Source organism: Pogona vitticeps, chromosome 4 (genome assembly GCF_051106095.1).
Source record: "Pogona vitticeps strain Pit_001003342236 chromosome 4, PviZW2.1, whole genome shotgun sequence".
NCBI classification, from domain to species: domain Eukaryota; kingdom Metazoa; phylum Chordata; class Lepidosauria; order Squamata; family Agamidae; genus Pogona; species Pogona vitticeps.
The window spans coordinates 139,088,547-139,107,528 of NC_135786.1; the positions used below are offsets into that span (position 1 = coordinate 139,088,547).

Sequence of the window (18,982 nt, forward strand, 5' to 3'; positions counted from 1 at the left end):
CTACGTGCTGTGTGATGTTAATCCCTGGATTAACACAGAGTACATCTGATTGGGTAGAAATGAAAGAGAGTTGCTGAACAGTTCAGTGTTCCCTAAGCCATGAATAGTCATATGAAAAATAATAAATTGTTTTGAATCTGCATAGAGTGCTTTGTTAATCTTGGAACAGACTTCTCGGGGGGGGGGGACCTGTTTGATATTTAATTCAGACATGTGCCTGATGAAGCACACCATAGAGATGGGAAATCTAGCCTATGGAAATATCTCCCCATGTGTCCAAGGTGGTTCTGCAGATAAATGTTCAGTTTTTCTTTGTTATAACCAAATTCTTCCTTTCAAGGGTCAAAGCTGCTAGAGCAGAAGTGGAAAAAATGTGGCCATGATGATTTCACTGGCGCTGTCTTTCTTGCAGGAAAAAAGGGTGAACTGGGCCTTCTGGAAATTCTTAGGCATGGGATTCACCCTTTAAAGGGGGCACAGGCCCCCTTACCTCCCCTGTACCACTTAAAAACCTAAAAATATTAATTTTTCAAAATTGGAAATTTCTCTAGCCACTTTTAGCTTTGTGTGTTTTTGTGTATTGGTGTTTTGGGTAGTCTGTGCAACCGCTAGACAGTATCAGAGCAGGAAACTGACTGCCAGAGAGAGAGAGAGAGAGAGAGAGAGAGAGAGAGAGAGAGAGAGAGAGAGAGAGAGAGACACACACACACACACACACACTTTTGAGTTAAATTGCACTGTTATACTGTAGTTGAGTTTAAAGATGTTTAGACAGGATGACTGCACAATAGTTAATTGACTTTTGTTAATAAAAGAGTGATACATACTCCCAATAGCAAATTAGGGAAAGAGTAGCTTGACAGTTAAGAATAGGGATCTTCTGGGCAAAGTTCAGTTGAAGAGAATATTCAGAACTTGAATGACTTTTTTTTAGTTGAGGAAGAGATAAAGGGATGTAAAGAGGCTGTTTCAGTTCTTAAAACTATACAGTATTGTCTTGAAGGCTTGTGCCTTCATCTTTAGGTATTATTACTGTTTGGGATAATAGCTAAGTTTGTATGACCTGTTATTTAAAAATCTATAAATATACCATATCGCTTATGTTAGCATAGTGGTTAAGAGAACATGCCATGAAACCCAGTACTATCAGTTTGTATTGCACTCTGTCATGAAGTTGCTGGAACTAGTCCCTATGCAAAAAAAAATATTTTTTTTTTTGATAAAGTCCTTTGGTATGAATTGATATACTTAGGAAAGAGTGGATGCAAACCGTCCCAGCTGCTTTTGAGCACTCTGATGTAAAACAGAGTGTCAGCATAATATTTTCTTTCAGAAAATGAAGAATGTAAGTGCTTTTCAGAATGGCTCCTTGATTTTTCCAGCTATCTAGTTGCTAATGTGTTTGGTGTGTTAAAAAAAACAGCCTAGTGTTAATATTTTTTCCTCTCTGGTATCTAATTACTTTCAGGGTGGTGGATGTCTTGCTGAAGGCCATCATGAGGACCATGTGGCTTGCTGGTGGATTCCATTGGATAAACGTGAAGGGCAGGCAGGCTTTACCCACTGAAGCTCCAATCCTGACTCTGGCTCCCCATTCCTCATACTTCGATGCTATACCTGTAACAATGACTATGGCTTCCATAGTTATGAAAGCAGAAAGCAAAGACATTCCTGTTTGGGGAAGTAAGTCAGAAATCCTTCCCATTTTCCAAATAATATTTATAGTAATTGCATTTAATGTTGGTAATTGTGAAACCATTCACCTAAATACAACATGAACTGACCTAGGAGATAGATAAAGTGGGTGGACTTCACAGAACCTATTAACGTATTGCTGTGTTTAAAGAACCGTGATTTTTTAAAAAACAAACAAACTGGAAAACAGAAGTTGGTTCCCATGTTTTAATGTCCTGTCAATGTGTAGGAATTTACTGCTTGGTATTTTAAAGGCCAGATCTGACCTCAGGAAAATTATCTGCCAGTCCTCAGTCTGCCAGTGGTAAGGTAAAAACAGATTTGTCAAGATGGAAGGGTGTTAAGCAACCTCTCAGAGGACCACAACCCTTCACAACATTTTTGAAACATGGGCTGGTAATGACAAGAGCAGGGTAAGTGTGTCAGCTCAAACTGACATGATTCCACCACCACCACCCAGATCACAAGCTGTCATTACGTTTCAAAGTAGGTTTAACGCCTGAGCCAAAGGTTGAATTTCTATTTAAACTTAAAGTTCATCGTTTCTTTTTCAAGACAGTGTTTTTCATAATTTGTATTTTAGCACCTAGGTATGCTGCTGATTGGGACGTGGTGGTGCTGCGGGCTAAACCGCAGAAGCCTGTGCTGCAGGGTCAGAAGACCAAGCAGTCGCAAGATCGAATCCACGCGACGGAGTGAGCGCCCGTCGCTTGTCCCAGCTCCCGCCAACCTAGCGGTTCGAAAGCATGCAAATGCAAGTAGATCAATAGGGACCACCTCGGTGGGAAGGTAACAGCGTTCCATGTCTAAGTCGCACTGGCCATGTGACCACGGAAGATTGTCTTCAGACAAACGCTGGCTCTATGGCTTGGAAACGGGGATGAGCACCGCCCCCTAGAGTCGAACACGACTGGACAAGAACTGTCAAGGGGAACCTTTACCTTTACCTTTTTATGCTGCGGAACATCATATAAAATAATTTACATTATACTTTTTAATAATTCAAACTTTGGAAAATATTACACATGTTGAAAATATTACACATGTTGAGAAGTTGTCTCATTGATACTATTATAATAGCTTTTGTGATTTCTAGTAACCCTGACTAGATTTTGCCAACCTTTTCTCTTGCCCATTTACGCTGTACTTGTAATTGTGTACAGATTTAACATGTTGACTCCTGTGTAGGCATCTTGATTTTTTTTTTTAAGTTTAATTGATCAGAATCCTTTTAGCACTCATAGGGTATGACTACTCTGCAGGCCGAGCACTCAGTGGTTGCTCCAGCCATCTATGGTTTGCTATTATGCAAGCCAGAGATCACCTCCTATCTTTTTAAAAACCATGGGGTTTACATGTGCGCAAGGGATTAGTAAGTATCCTTTTGCGTACCTGCCATAAAAAGACAAGTGTGTGTGTGTGCGCGCGTGCGCATGCACACACACACACACACACACACACACACACACACACACACACACACACACACACACACACACACACACACACACACACACACACACACACACACACACACACAGAGAGAGAGACCAAACAGTTGAGCAGATGCTAAAAACAAACAAGATTTTGGACACTGTTTACTCTGAGGACAAATGCAACAGTTCATTTTTAATTCAGTAGCTTTGCAACTCAGTAGAAGCTCTTACTGCACAAAACGTTTGGAGAGATGTGTCAACAGCTTGTCAAGGGAAGAAAAATAGATTATGGATGTTACACTTAAGGGTACAGCTACATTTGACTTCTTACTTTGTATATTAGGTCTCCATGCAACTGAGAAGTTGCAGAAAGGCCAAAGGCTTTGTTTTATTTTATTTTTTAAGAAAAAGAACAACTGGGATCTTTAAATCCAATTTATCTATAAACAAAGCAGAGAAGAAAGCTGCAGTCAAAAGAGACATTACTTTCCTCAGACAGCAGCAGTATTACATAAACAGTTATGTGTCAAATTGTATCTCCATTATACCATTTCTTTTCTCCAATACCTCCACAAGTATTGTCTGATTTCAGACAGTAGCAGCTCAACAAAGATATGCCACAAAGAGTAGCTAGTCAGGCATTATCAGTGAAAGAAAACTAAATAAGAGAAAGGAGCTCTCCTACATCTGTAATGTCTGAATAAGTTCGCATGGCTAAAAAGTAGAGCCAGATTATAAAAGGCAAGAAGGTTTCTTTCAGAATATGGAAGTCTTGCCTTGATGAGAAGAAGAAAACTCATAGACTCTTGCTAAATTGATGATAAGGAATGTAAAAATAGAGAGAGGATGTAAGCCTGTTGTGAACAGTTACTATTTATTTAAATACATCAGAAGCAGGACAATTAGAGGAAAGTGTAAATCAAAGCACTTTCAGGCAAAAATAAATCCTGTTTTGACTTTGTAATCTGAGGAACTGCCAGTGACTAACAAGAATGGAGAATTTGGGATCTCAGAAAGCTTAGCGCTGAAAAGTTTGATGAAAACAGAAACACCATGTTTTGCAATTGTGAAAAAAGGAAAGTTCATGTTAGGGCTTATTAGGAAAGGAACCAAGAATAAGCTGGTGATATTTGAGTTCTCTTGATCCGTTTTGTGGTGCAGCACACCTTGGAATACTGAGTATTGGTCTGGACATTGTGTCTCAGAATATCTATTGTAACGATGGAGAAGGCGGAGAAGAGCTACTAAAATAAGGCCTCTAAAGTATCTTTCATGTTAAAACAAATTGCAGAATTTGAAATATTTTAGTTTGTCAGGAGAAAATGAATAATTATAGAATTATGTGTGATACAAAGCCCATTTAGTAGATACAGATTTTTTGTATTCTACGATAATAATACCTCTAAAAATTTCGAATTATTCTATGAGGCATGCAGGAAGTATTTTTTCATAAAGTGCATAGTTTTTGGCATTCACCATGACAAAATGTAGTTATTGGCTTAAGCTTTTGTCTTAGTGGCTTTAAAGGAGAATTATACTAATTCGTGGAAGATAGGTTTATAATTAACTACATGACATGATGGCTATGTTCAGCCTATAGACTTAGAGGCAGTACTTATCTTGAATAGGATGTTTCTGAGAATCAAAAACAGGAGGACTGTTATTTTTATCTCTTTCTTTATGGGCTTCTTGAAGGCATTTGTCGGACCACTCTGAAAAACAGAATGTACTTGGGATCTGATAGTATAGGGTTCTTTATCCCCCAATACATGTGTCTGAGGAGGAGGACCAGAACTTTTTAAACCATGTTAATAGAAATTTTTATTTTATGACTTTGAGACTCAGTGCCTCTGGCCTGGTTAGCAGGCAGCCCCTCCACCATTCCCTGCTTCATAAGCAGCAGAGTGTGGATTCCTTTTAACAAAACAGAAGATATTCCAACGGAGACAAGAGGTTCAACCAAACATTTCTCCTTGGTTAATTTGGCTACAGGGTTAGTTGAAGGCACTGATCCTGTATCTGTCTCAGTCCTCCGCACATCCCTGGTTGACATCACCAAGAAAGACAAGCGAGAGCCTGTCTTGGCTCAATATAGTATGCCACATCAGCATACCAAACCTCAAGGCCTGTGCCCACAATGTGGACAAGGTCTGTTGTTCCTTCCACTCCTGGCATTCTCACTGGCATTTCTTTCTCTAGCATCAGTGGTGGGTGGGTGTGGGTTCCCTAATTTCAGTTCCTTGTAGGCACTGCTGTTTTTTTGTTGGGGTCCCTCATCCTGTGGGCTTGGGTTCTTCTTCTACATCCTCCTCAGCTTGGTAGTTGTCTTCCACTTGCTCTGGAGTAACGCCTCAAGCACCCTCGTCCTTCTCCCCTCCTCTCCAGCTTCAATCTTGAGATCCTAAGTTTGGATCTTTTGCGCTGAAGTCCCCGGCTTCTTCTCCTGCTCCATTGACTTCTCCCCTGCTGCTTTCTGTGCCTCTTTTATATCCCCTAGCCCTCATGGTGTAGATGTTTTCTTTCCCTTCCCTAGGGGTTACTATCTCTCCCGAAGAGTTTCTGCCTTGGCTTCCAACGGTTTCATTTTCCCAGGTGTGGGATTCAACCTCACTCAGTTTCTCTCTTTAGAGTCATGGAACTAATTTCAAATGGGCCTAACACAAGGGTCAGTTATCCTCTACTTCTCAGGCCCTGGGCCGGGACTAGACAGTCCACCACCAGAGGCGCCTGCACCACTGATCTGCTCACAGACTGAGACCCCAGTACCACTTGCATTGATCATATAAGTATATGTCAGCTAAGACATGGTTCTGTGCATCTGATGAAGCGGGTGACATGACATGGAAAACTTGTGTCACATAAACCTTAGTGGTTTCTAAAGTGTCACTAGATCCTTTCTGATCCAAAAGAAAGGACTAACTTCTCTGTTATGAAAAAGTATAAATAGTGGCTGAAATCCTGTGTGGACAACTGCACCGTTTAATCCTGTATGCATACCTACACTAATGTCATCCGACACAGTGATTTTCTTTACAATACAGTAAATAAAATCGGATTCCAACTCTTTCCCCAATCCCGAAAAGGCTTCCATGGAATCCTTTTTATTTTGGGGAAGCCATTGCAAGCCAAGGTACCAGGAGTGATCTTTAATTTCTGAAAATTGCCATGGCTGATGACACATCAGGCTTACATGGCATAACTTATGGAACAGGATTTCAGCCATTGTGTTTTAGTATTTATGAACAGAAATATTTGACAGTAACAAATGCGCTAGAACAATACAGAAAATTGTTACAACTGTTGTCCATGGAACAGGGTCAGTTGGACTCTTCTTTTTGCTCCTTTCTAACAAGAAATTGCGACGGGGGGAGAGCTCTGGTTTATGCATCTGCAGATAGGAAGAGTAAATAAATAATTCTGACAGCAGTTTTCAAGATCAGGTCGACCTCTAGCACAATAGGAATTTCAGTCATGCCAGTTATTCTAGTAGGGTAAAATTGATCACAATTCTATAAGGCTAAAAATATAGGTTTTTCATGGATTTCATATGTGGTGAGAGAGCAGTTTGACATCACTTGACAGTTCACACCTTATTGTATTTAACGGATAGCTGGCACTAAAGATTACTTGTTCTCACCATATCCCAGCACTGTCAGGGAATGTTCAAATTGTTTTAGTGAAAGTTCTGCTTTGAAAATTCTGTAATTAGATCAGTTGTAATGCAGCAGGAGATTCTTTTATGGACAGTTTCTGCAGAGCAGGTAGCTTCAGATGACTTAAGTTGGTGAGCCAGGCTGTGGAGGAACCCATTCTGTATTCTAAATGAGTATGTTAAGAGAGCTTGAAATACACATTTCATTTTCTTTTGCAGCACTATACTGTTTTTAAGATGATGCTGTTTTCATTATTTTTTTAAAAAAATACTTCGATACTTGCCTGTTCCATTTTTAACATTACGTTTCTTGTATTTGTTTCTTCCCTTTTCCTTCAGTAAGCACAGGCTAGCATACATCAGTTCATTCAGTTTTACTCAATTAGCAATATTATGAGGCAAATCTAAGTTGAAAGACAGCAGCTTCCAAAACTTGTTCATTTCAGGCTGGGTAAGATTTTGAATTCAGGCTTCCCTGCCACACTGTCCATGATGTCCAATTAATTCTTTTTTTGAAGAGCCAACGTTTGAGTGGAGGAAATGTGCAATGTGGCACAGTCCCATCCCACTGGATGGTACACGATTCCTGGTACAAGAAAGATACCTATATCATCCTCCTGCCTGCAATGATATTGGATAAACTCATAGATAATGCAGCTGTCAATGGCTATGAGTCAGCATGGATTATGCTCACTCCACTGTTAGAGGCAGTGTGCTTTGGTATATCAGTTGCTGGGGAACATGTGTGGGAGGCTATTGTTGCATTGCTGCCCTGCTATTGGCTTCACATAGACAGCTGGCAATAGCATATACATGGTGCTAGACTAGATATGCCTTTGGTTTAATCTAGTGTGGTTCTTCTCCTTAAATTCTTAACAACAGGCTATGTTTGCTAAGACACTTTCCCCCTCATGTGTCCTCAGGTCAATTCTGGTTTATGGTGACCCATTCCAGAGTTTTCTGTGTAGAGAGCACTCCGAAGTGATTTACTATTCTCTTTTCCTGGGGGTTGCCTGAGAGAGTGGCTGGCTCCTCTTCTCAGGAGGCACAGTGGGCAATGGAACTCCCAACCTCTGGCTCCAGAGCCAGATACTTAATTCACTGGTCTTGTTATAAGGGGAATAAAACTAAAAGTCTAAAATAAAGTCACTTTGTATGTATTGGGTGTGAAATTGATTTGAAAGGAGAGGAAACATGCAAAATTCATGACAGGCTGAAGTGTAAAGTACAACTTTTCTCTTGAATCAATTGTTTGCTGATGAGTGAAGGACACCTTGGCAGGTGTCAGAGACTGGTCTGTCCATCGATATAGTAAGCAACTTTCTTCTTATGGTAGCATTTTGAATTTTTGCAACAAAACTAGTACATACAGAAACCTTTATTGGCATTACTACAAAACTAGTATGTGGCCAAATATGTCCTATCTGCCTTTGAGCCATAGATGTCAATATACCTACCTCATTACATTCTATTCTGTCTAAACATCTTAAATTGCTGAAATTCAAAATCTATTTTAAATTCCAGTAACATTAAAGTTTTAGATTTTTTCCACTTATTGCATTTTAAATTACTATTATGTTTAATTGATTTTTAATTGTATAAATCATTCCGTTTTTAATTTTACTTGTTTTAATGTTGTGAGCCACCTTGAGTCTCCTCATCGGCAGAAAAGTAACCTCATAATGGCAATCAATCAGCAATATCTGTGAGTACTTAGGTGTTCAGTTCCCAGTGTGCCTGCTGACAGAAGAGGCTTAATATGTGGCCTTGGGCAAGCTGCATAGACCCAGAGTTCCCCCCAGAAGAAGGAGGAAATCATAAACCACTTCTAAATACTTTATACCTAGTCCTATGACTAGGTGCCACCATAAGTCTGAGTAGTCTTGAAAGCACAACATTATCATTAGGTAGATATGCCTATATTTATATGATTGGGATTAATTCTTAATCTGACAGAGAACTTTGACAATCTTCCACCTCGGCTCCTAAAAAACAGGGTCTGTTACCACATTATCTAATCATCCTTTGCTATTTGAGTAGCACAGTACCATGGAAAGCATTATGGTGCAGCAATCAACCATATAGTAAAATACATGGCAGATTTACTTCCGTGCATGATTGGATGTGCAGGATGTCAGATAGATTTGAGATCAGCAGTCTGGGTGGGGCACAGAAAAAGAAGTTTGATATGCATATCTAAGGAGAGTTTACCTAGCAATATCACCTTTGAACAAACCTTTTGCATTGTGTCAGAGCTATCAACAGAGAAAATGGGTAAGGTTTCAAGGAGATACAACTTTCCTTGTGAGGAAAAGATTTTTAATAACACAATCCAAAGTTACCCTAACCTGGCAGTACCAGTTGTAAATATGGTATAATGTTAACCATGGTCTGCAGCAGCATATGTATAAAACCACATTGCATTCGTTCATTATGGCCTTGTCCTTATGTTTCAGTTTCAAAATACAGTGTTACCCATGGCACAAACTTGCCTTTTGTACCATTCAGAACAGATGGTTTACTGTTCTAATTACCTAAAGCTGCAAAATAATAGTGAGTTAAGTTAACTATTTATAGAGAATGAAAGGGGAAATGTTTGGAAGGCCCACAAATTGCGTCGAAAAGTCTGTGTTTGTTTGCTTGCTGGCTTGTTTTATTTCTAGGCTGCCTTTCTCCCACTGAGGGCACCCAGGCTGACTCAGAGTGATTAAAACCCATCAGACTAAAACAAAATGAATTCCAAAATTTAAAAACAATTTAACATACAACAAGAATTAAAAAGCTATTAATTAATTATATAATAAGAATTGAAAAGCATTTAAAAACTTTTAAAACAACCAATAAAGAACAATGCCCAGCATTCATGAGGACTCGATCTTAGCTATTAAGATTTAAGGATTGCCTAGAGAGGCAATCCTTAAAACTGTTGTTGAGTGAGTGCTTTTAGTTTTAAATGTCAGAATGGAAATTAGTATCTTTACCAGTAAATATTAGAATTGTTGTTTTGTAAAGTATCCTTTTTAAGATGTGTGTTCTTGGTTACTTTTCTCATATTTGGGGGAAACAGCTTGGCACATGTTCCAAAATGTTTTTTTAATCAAAGTACCACTTGTACATATAGTATGTCTTGTACTCATTGTTATTTTAATTTTTTAAAATAAATAATAATAAAGCAACATACTTAGGAATACGGGCATCTCTGTGTTTCTTTCCAGCTCTTATCAAGTACATCCGACCTGTGTTTGTCTCACGATCAGATCAGGAGTCTCGTAAGAAAACTGTGGAGGAGATAAGACGGCGTGCTCAGTCTAATGGCAAATGGCCACAGGTACTGATAGAACTTGAGGGATGTGGTGGCACTGTGGGAGGGACATGGTGGCACTGTGGGCTAAACTGCAGAAGCCTGTGCTGCAGGGTCAGAAGACCAAGCAGTCGTAAGATCAAATCCACACGACGGAGTGAGTACCCGTCGCTTGTCCCAGCTCCCGCCAACCTAGCGGTTCGAAAGCATGCAAATGCAAGTAGATAAATAGGGACCACTTCAGTGGGAAGGTAACAGTGTTCCGTGTCTAAGTCGCACTGGCCATGTGACCACGGAAGATTGTCTTCGGACAAACGCTGGCTCTGTGGCTTGGAAATGGGGATGAGCACCGCCCCCTAGAGTCGAACACGACTGGACAAAAATTGTCAAGGGGAACCTTTACCTTTTTACTGATAGAACGTCTTGTCCCTAAAGGATGTTGTTTGTCTGTCTGTATCTGTAGTACAGTATTCCAATCAATGTCAGCAATTCCCAATCTCCTTCCTTTACAGAATAAACTGTGGTGGATAAATGTGAGGGACTGAGCTTTTGAGTTGTAAACCCTACACAAAGGAATGCCCTCTTCCCCCTTTTAAAGTTCATTTAAGTTCATCTTATCAAGTCACAGCTCTTCAGGGCACCCTTTAGACAGGGTGAAGATCGATTTCTGTCTTCTGCAGGTTTTTATTTTATGCTCAGGTTTTACTGTCATGATTTTGTTTAACAGTTTTACATTGTCTCATTTTCTACTTTCCATGTTTACTACAACCACTTGCATGAAACTGTTTTAGACACCATCCTTGCTCTAACTTTGAAACTGCACAACTGCTGAGGCAATGCATCTTGCTGTAAAGCAACAACGTCATTGGAAACAGGCCCACATATTCTGTTTTTTAAATTCTGGTTATGCTGACTCACATTCAACATATGTTTATATTTGGAATATAACTATTTCCGTATCATGGAAGAACATTGTCCTGCCATTTAATTCTCAGTGGTGAGGCAGATGGTGACCAAGGAAAGACCTTTTTAGTGAGGGCACTGTGATTACAGAATTTTAACCCAAGGAAAGCTTTCAGCAAAGTCATTTTTATTTTTCCCAGATTTGAATAGAGTACATGGGAAATTTGAGTGACTTGAAAAGACTGAAGCTGATGGCAGAACTAGTGCCGAAGGTGGATGATGTGCTGAACTGTACATTGTGTTCTCCTTGTCACCCTTCCTCTGTCTCTCCTTCTCCCACTATCAAATGGAATTAGGCTGAAGGCTATGTGTCTAGTACTCTAGCTTTAAATAATAGGATTACTTTGAGTGCCATGTTATGTTATGTGTATTCTGTTTAGCCTTCCTGAGCACTAATGAAAATTAAAGGACTTTAAAAGAGATTCCATCTTTATTCTGAAGCTCTTGGAGCCTGCAGAATATATTTAAAAAATTGAGAAGGTTAGTTGTCATTTATTGGTTCCTGCATCCATCCAGTTTTTAAAGATGAAGAGATTTTGAGACAAGGAAAAAAGGAGGGGGTTCCTTTTACTATATTTGCAGTCTTGCCTATTGAGAAAGCATCTGGCTATGATAGTTCTCAGTTTCACACAGGAGAGTGCTTCTAAGATAGCTGGGCCTCATTCCATACATTCTTCCACAGATTATTTTGTGTTGAATGCCTCGCTGAATAACCCAGCCAGGCTTTCTTGGTGTGTGCAGTTTTTTAACAGCATTTTGAGATTAAGGAAGTTTAAAGATTTACAATCTGACTTTGAGACATTATATATGAAAGATGCACAGGATGTATAGAAATAATTGGTAATGGAAGGTATGTTTTGTTTTCTAAGATAATGATATTCCCAGAAGGAACCTGCACTAATCGATCCTGTCTAATTACCTTCAAGCCTGGTATGTATTATATACATCCTTCCTTTCTGTACAGTGTCTGTAACTTTAGATTCTGACACATGCAGTTCATTGCTCCCTATTGCTAACGGCACATGTCCTTTTTGTTCTTGCTCTGGGTTGGCCACATGTTTTCTGTAACATTTGTATGTCTGATAATATTAGGTAGATGTGTCCTGCGACCTGTAATTGCCTGTGGCTCCCTAGCACATTTACAAGGGTTTTCAGAGCCTCAAACATTATTAAAATGTGTAAAGACATGGCCAACATACAGGAAAAGCACATGGCTTGTCTTTGTTGTAATACACGAAATTGTTATTAAGCTCACTTACTACCTTGTACCTAAATAATAATAATAATAATAATAATAATAATAATAATAATAATAATAATAATAATAATAATAATAATAATAATAATAATAATAATAATAATAATAATAATAATCTTGTAGAATTTAGTTCATTACATGGCTTTTGGAATGCATGTATTGTTAAAGCAGCAAAAGCATTTTTACTGACATCTGTTGTTTTTTTTAAAAGAAAGTATGTACAGTACATTTAACTGTGAATCTTACAATTTAAGGCTATGCCTTAATTCACCCAGAACAATTTTATGTCTTGAAGAAAGAGGCATTTCGTGCGTGATAATGTTCACTGTTAACTAACAAATTCCACATGATATAGCTAAAGTGGAAACATCAAATTACACTTATATTTAGTTACAACTTGTGATGTCATTTCTAAAAAGCAATTTGTTAACTCTTTATCATTTGTTTTTTAAACTTTGCTTTAATATACGTGTTTCAGCAACACATTAATATTTAGATCAAAAATGACAAAAATGTGGCAACAACTTTTATTTGGCATAAATTTTTATATACAGAAATGAATAGAGTCTTAGACTGGGACTCAGGAGATGTAAGTTCAGATTTGTTTGGCCATAGCAACAGACAGGATGGCAGTGATAAGTAATGTCTTGAACATATCACATACCTCAAAAACTTATTAAAGAATAGAAGTTACTATGGCACATAACATACTTTTATCAGCAGGAGCCCACTTCTTCTAAGGCCCACTTATTGCATTCCAAAAAACGTATGTTAAATAAAGCCTGACTACAGATTTACACAGTAATATAAAAATTTCAGCAGTACTTGTTATGTAAATCAGAGGTCCATGGCCCGATGCCAGTCCATGGCCTGAGCCAGACTGGGCCGCCAAGACAGACCTGCACCCTCTGCACGCACTCACCCCCGCTCAGCCCATTTATGTAACTCCAGCATGCCAGTGAGAGTGCTGCGCCACCATTTGCACATGTGCACAAGTATGCACATGCCCAGACAAGCACCGCACCACTGTTTGCGCATGTGCATGAGCTCGCCCGCATGCAAGAGAGAGAGTGCTTGTTTGCGCATGCGTGTGATCATCATCTTAGTCTCCACTAATACAGCCTAGCACTTAAGAATCTTTTCTCGTCGAGTCTCAGTCTTCTTCTGATTTCTTAGGTTTAGTCTCTGTTTGGATCAAAGTTAGGGACAAAATAATCTTTAAAATTTTGAATTTCTTCATTCTCAACACTGAAGTTATATAATTCGTCTATAGACATGATTTTTGTTATGTTTAACTGTAGTCCTGCTTTTCATTTTCATCTTAAGCAGGAGTCCTTTCAAATCATTGCTGCATTCTGCGAGTAACATGGTATATGTCACCTGCATATATTGATACTTCCTCAATCACTTTTCCTTCTCAGTCTGATTCTAATTCAGCTGCTTGCATTATACATTCTGCATAAAGACTGATCAGATAGAAGATAAAATACCTTTTTGATTGATGCCTTTGCCTAATGGAACTAGCCTGTTTCTTCATATCCTATCCCTAACAATAGCCTCTTGTTCAAGAATACGTGATGCATTGGGACAGTTGTGTTACATGCACTTCTTTTAGAATGATTAATTGTTTTTCATGATCCACATAGCCAAAAGCTTTGCTGTAATCAATAAAGCACAGACTGACTTTCTTCTTAAATACTTTGGTACGCTCCAGTGGCCAATGTACATTTGCAAAACTATCTCTAATGCCTCTTCCTTTTCTAAATCCAGTTTGAACACTGGACATTTCTCACTCCGTGTGTGTAAAAGTTCTTGTTACAAAACCTGGAGCATAACCTTGCTTGCATGCAGTGCTCCTATAACTACCACAGTTGTTGGCATCTCCTTTCTTGGGGGCTGGAATACATTTTGAATGTCTTCAGTCTGTGCACTACTGTTTTGGTTTTTGCTCAGCGATGTAAACATTCACATTGTGAGGGGGTTTAAGTGTGTCAGGGAAGCCAAGAGCAGTGCCATCAGGAGGCTAAATCCCATTACTCATTTGGATTCTTAGGTTTGCCCAAAGTGGAATGTTCACAGCTGAGACACCAGACTAAGAGGCATCTGCCCTCTTCAGGAGTAACAGTCAGATCAGCAGAAGAGAATGGATGGTTCCAGTAGTAATGGGGTGGAGAAACTCTTGATTGGCAGCTCGTGGACAGCAGCGGTAGTAGAAGGTGACCCTAGCAGAGGATCTTTCACAGACAACAGTAGTGTCGCTCAATTTAACACTTGTTAGTACTGTGCAAAAGAAGCCAATGGCAAACTATTTATGAATATGTCATACCTTGAAAACTCTATAATGAGACAATCCACTGCTTTAGGATTAATGAATAAACACAATTTGTCACACTAGAGAGCGAAAAAGGGAATTTTATTACCAGCTGTTACCTTATTTTATAAAAACAAATAAATATTATTATTCTCTAAAGTTACGCATAACAAATAAGGTCACTGCTTTCAGTTCCAAACTTTATTTCCAGGAGAAAATCACTGAAGTAGGATATTTCATCTTTTATCACATTTTGTATTTAGTTACTGAATTCCACTTATTATATTTGCTGAATCATCTCTTTCAAGGTGTTGCTTATTATAAATTCCTTAACAGTCCATTATCAGTATAAGTGAGGGGCACGTTTGGGATATAATCTCTTCTAAAATATTTAAACTTGAAGCCTTACTATAGCAACATAATCTTTTCTGAGGATTAATGGCATTGGCTCAGTTCTCTATAAACATTTTCTGTGGAATTTTAAAAATGTTCCAGGTGCAGTAAGAACAGTTACTGAAGACCATAATAATTGTGAAATTGTGCTTTGAATTTTAATATTGCAAATAGTAAAATATTAGATCTGCCTTCTGTACTTGAGCTTCTGCCAAATTCTAAAATCTGGCGATATACATGTACCGTTGTTGCCGAAGGAAGGAACTATAGTGTGGCGCTTTACCTTGTTGCCCCTGTTTATTTGGCCCCCACACAGGTTCATACCCTTTTCTCTTTCAGCTGCCACCAGGTATTATCCTCCTGATACCGATTATGTATGTTACACATGTGTGCTGCCAAAGCTAAGGTTTATTGAGCTTAGGAATCAGAGGTTTAATTAACAAATATTATTTTATTGTTAAGTAAATCACAAAGGTAAATCATGTAGGAACTGTATCATGTATTAACAAGGATTTGATTATGTATTTGGTTGCAAGTACAGTGGTGCCCCGCATAGCGACGATAATCCGTTCCGGAAAAATCGTCGCTATACGGATTCGTCGCTATACGGGGCAAAAAAGCCCATAGAAACACATTAAAACGTAATTAATGTGTTCCTATGGGCTTGAAACTCACCGTTCAGCGAAGATCCTCCATAGCGCGGCCATTTTCGCTGTTCGTTAAGGGAGGAATATGTCCCAGAAACAGGGGGCGGCCATTTTGAAACCGCCAGTCAGCTGTTATAAAAGCATTGCTATGATCTGAACCGATCATAGCAAAGCCAAGTTCCACTGCCAGCCAGCCCTGGAGGACGCCCGGCCTCCTTGCCGGGGCTGTCCCGGGGCACAAACAGGTGGGCCGGAGGGTCTTTCTCCGGTGAGCAGTGGGCTGGAGGGATGCAGCCGCCGGGGGTGGGGAAGGGGTGGGTGGGAAGGGACCCGCCGGCCACCCCTCGCTCGCCAGCTAGCCCAGGAGACACCCGGCTAAGGCAGGCGAGCGAGGGGTTAAAGGGATGCAGCCGCCGAGGGGTGGAGGTGGGGAAGGGACGCGCCGGCCACTCCTCGCTCGCCAGCTAGCCCAGGAGACACCCGGCTAAGGCAGGCGAGCGAGGGGTTAAAGGGATGCAGCCGCCGGGGGGTGGAGGTGGGGAAGGGACGCGCCGGCCACCCCTCGCTCACCAGCTAGCCCAGGAGACACCCAGCTAAGGCAGGCGAGCAGCGGGCTGGAAGAAGGCGTGGGTGGGGAGGAGGAGAGGGAAGGGGCACGCCAGCCACCGTCAGTGAGCCAACCCCGCACTCCCGGTCTCCTTGGCGGGCGAGGAGGGTGTCTCTGGTGCACCGCCGCCCCCGTCCAGCCACTGGCACCCTGATCCCGGTCCCCGGCGGGCGCCTCCTCCTTTGCAGCACCGCCCGCCGCAACTGCTCTCTGGCTCGGTGCCCCAGGGGTTGCTGTGCGCCGGGAATGGGGCCAGGCCCCTCACCCCTCTTTCCCTCCCTCCTCCCGAGGCGCCGATCAGCTGTTTGCTTTGCCATGATCCGTTCCCCAAGCAGGGAACCGATCATCGCAAAGCGAAATTTCCCCATAGGGAACATCGGAAAGCGATCGCAAAAGCGATCGCAAAATTTTCATCGCAAAGCGATTTCATCGTTATACGATGCAATCGCTGTGCGAGGCACCACTGTACTTTTATTCCGAACTACTATATAATTTTAATCAGCATCTATCTTATAGTACTTACAATTTCATTCCTGCTTGTTCAATATATATATTAACCTTCTCAAATCACTCTCCGAAATCTCTCAGTTCAATTCCCTAACTCTCCTCTTCTCTCTCCTAAACCCTAACTGCCATTCCACATCCCCAACTGTCTGTCTGTCTTCCCCTGTCTTTTTGGTTCCGCCGCTCCTGTCTTCTCATTGGCTCCTCCTCTTGAGCTTCCACTGATGGACAGGCGTAACGTGGGGGTTCCGCTACATATAGTAGTGGTGATGATGATATCATCCTTGATAAGTCTGTCTATTCTGATACCACTTGATAGGCTCTTGAGTTGTACCACACTAGTGTTTTAAAAGCTATACTACATATTTATAATGTCTTGTTTGTCTGTGTCTGTGTGTAGGTATGCAAGATGAGAGTGGGGTGGGGAGAGAGAACCTGTTTATGGGAATAGTGAGCAAAAGAGTCCACGAATGAAGTCTTTATTAAATAAATCCAATAGAAAATACTGCGCTCTTTCTAGGTCAAATGTACAGTACTGGTCAGTATCTTTTTCAGAAGGTCTGCTGGCACACTGGGAATGGTATCACTGGAAATAGCAGATTGCTGCTAATTAAAGAGGTCTCCTCCCCCACCACTCCAGTTTTGGAGTATGTACTGCACTGCCTCATTCTACATGAGTCACACTCCAAAACAGTGTACCACTGCTGGTGATGTCATGTCCCACTATGCCGGCAGAGTTTCACAAGAAGTTACTGGCTAGAATCCTTTATTAGCAGTTTTAGTACAGTAGTTTACTGATATTTCATCTTATTGGTGAGCTTGGTCCTTTGTGGATCAACATTTGTAGCACTGGTCTGGTAGAGGCTTCTGTAAAAGATTGTTTGAAATTGTCTGAATGTCAAATCCAGTATACTGTGTATGCACAATAACAAGTATGCATTACAGTGACCATCCCCGGATCACACCGATTTTCATTGTTATTCCTGATTTCTAAACAGAGAGTTTGAAAGAGGCTTGGACTTAATGTTCTTTGTTTATCAGATATCACTAGGTCATAAATAAACCTTGGTTGTCATTGTGACAACCCCAGACCTACTGGGATATGCCACAGTTTCACTAAGCTGCCACCAACCATTCCCTATAAGGAGTCACACAGACCAGGGATGGATTTTTAACAAACAAAGGAATAAGGTTTATTTAAAATAACACACAGGGAAAATAAAATGATCAAGTGAATAAGATACAGTAACGTGGCTTAGTCTCAATCATACATACACCAGGTTGGTTCACACAGAACACCTTTCAATAAAGCACAGACCCTGAACCTATCAGTTCTGGCTACCCATACATACACCTGAACCTATCAGGTTGGTACTGACTGACACACAGTAGTACCCTGTCTGACACACAGACTCCCACACCAGCTTCTTCTCTCAGCTCTCCCAGCTTCTGACTTCTCTTCACACAAGCTCCACATATATATACAGTACAGCCCCTCCTCCTGATGTCCCGCCTTCCACTCCCCATAGGATGGAACTTTCCCTCCAACCCATGACAGACAGGTAACATCAGTGCTGTATGTAACACCTCCCCTCTTTATAAGTTGTTTTGTAGGGGGAAAGCTAACGTGCTTTTCTCCAAAAAACAACCTGAATCCAAAACATACAAAAACAGTTATACAATAACATACAATACCATACTTACTCTAGGATAAACACATCAATTAGGCATTTAAACATTTACCATTTACAATACATCAAGTTACCTTTATTCATACAAACCAAGCATGTTTACTAAACAAGTACATTTAACCTTTGGTCACCAAAATATATACATAGTCCATGTGTCTTTCGCCGTCTTCATTCTTCGGGTCTTCTTGACAAGGCGTCAGCCACACAGTTCACTGACCCTCTGACCACCTTCACTTCAAAGTCATAGTCTTGCAGGTTTAAAGCCCACCTCATAAGTTTACTATTGTGGGTTTTCATTGTCTTTAACCATTGCAGTGGTGAATGGTCAGTGCACAGAATAAAATGTCTTCCCCAGATGTAAGGCTTGGCCTTCTGGATCGCGTAGACTATGGCCAGGCACTCCTTTTCCACGGTTGCCAGATGTCTCTCACCTTTCTGGAGTTTCCTACTCAGGTAGGACACTGGATGCTGGTCACCATTTTCATCCTCCTGGCAAAGAACTGCTCCTACCCCGCTGTTAGACG

The 18,982-nt window shown here is 40.6% G+C and overlaps 1 protein-coding gene across 2 annotated transcripts in view; it reads left to right on the forward strand.

The window, feature by feature from the left end:
* The window catches only part of LPCAT1 (lysophosphatidylcholine acyltransferase 1), an 82,152-nt gene that overhangs the window by 25,118 nt on the left and 38,052 nt on the right, over positions 1 to 18,982 (forward strand). For both annotated transcript variants that reach the window (XM_072998460.2, XM_078391690.1), the window contains exons 3-5: positions 1,469 to 1,683; positions 9,999 to 10,111; positions 11,917 to 11,977. In XM_072998460.2, coding sequence (XP_072854561.2) covers positions 1,469 to 1,683; positions 9,999 to 10,111; positions 11,917 to 11,977 — 389 coding nt within the window. The remainder of the gene's footprint in view (positions 1 to 1,468; positions 1,684 to 9,998; positions 10,112 to 11,916; positions 11,978 to 18,982) is intronic.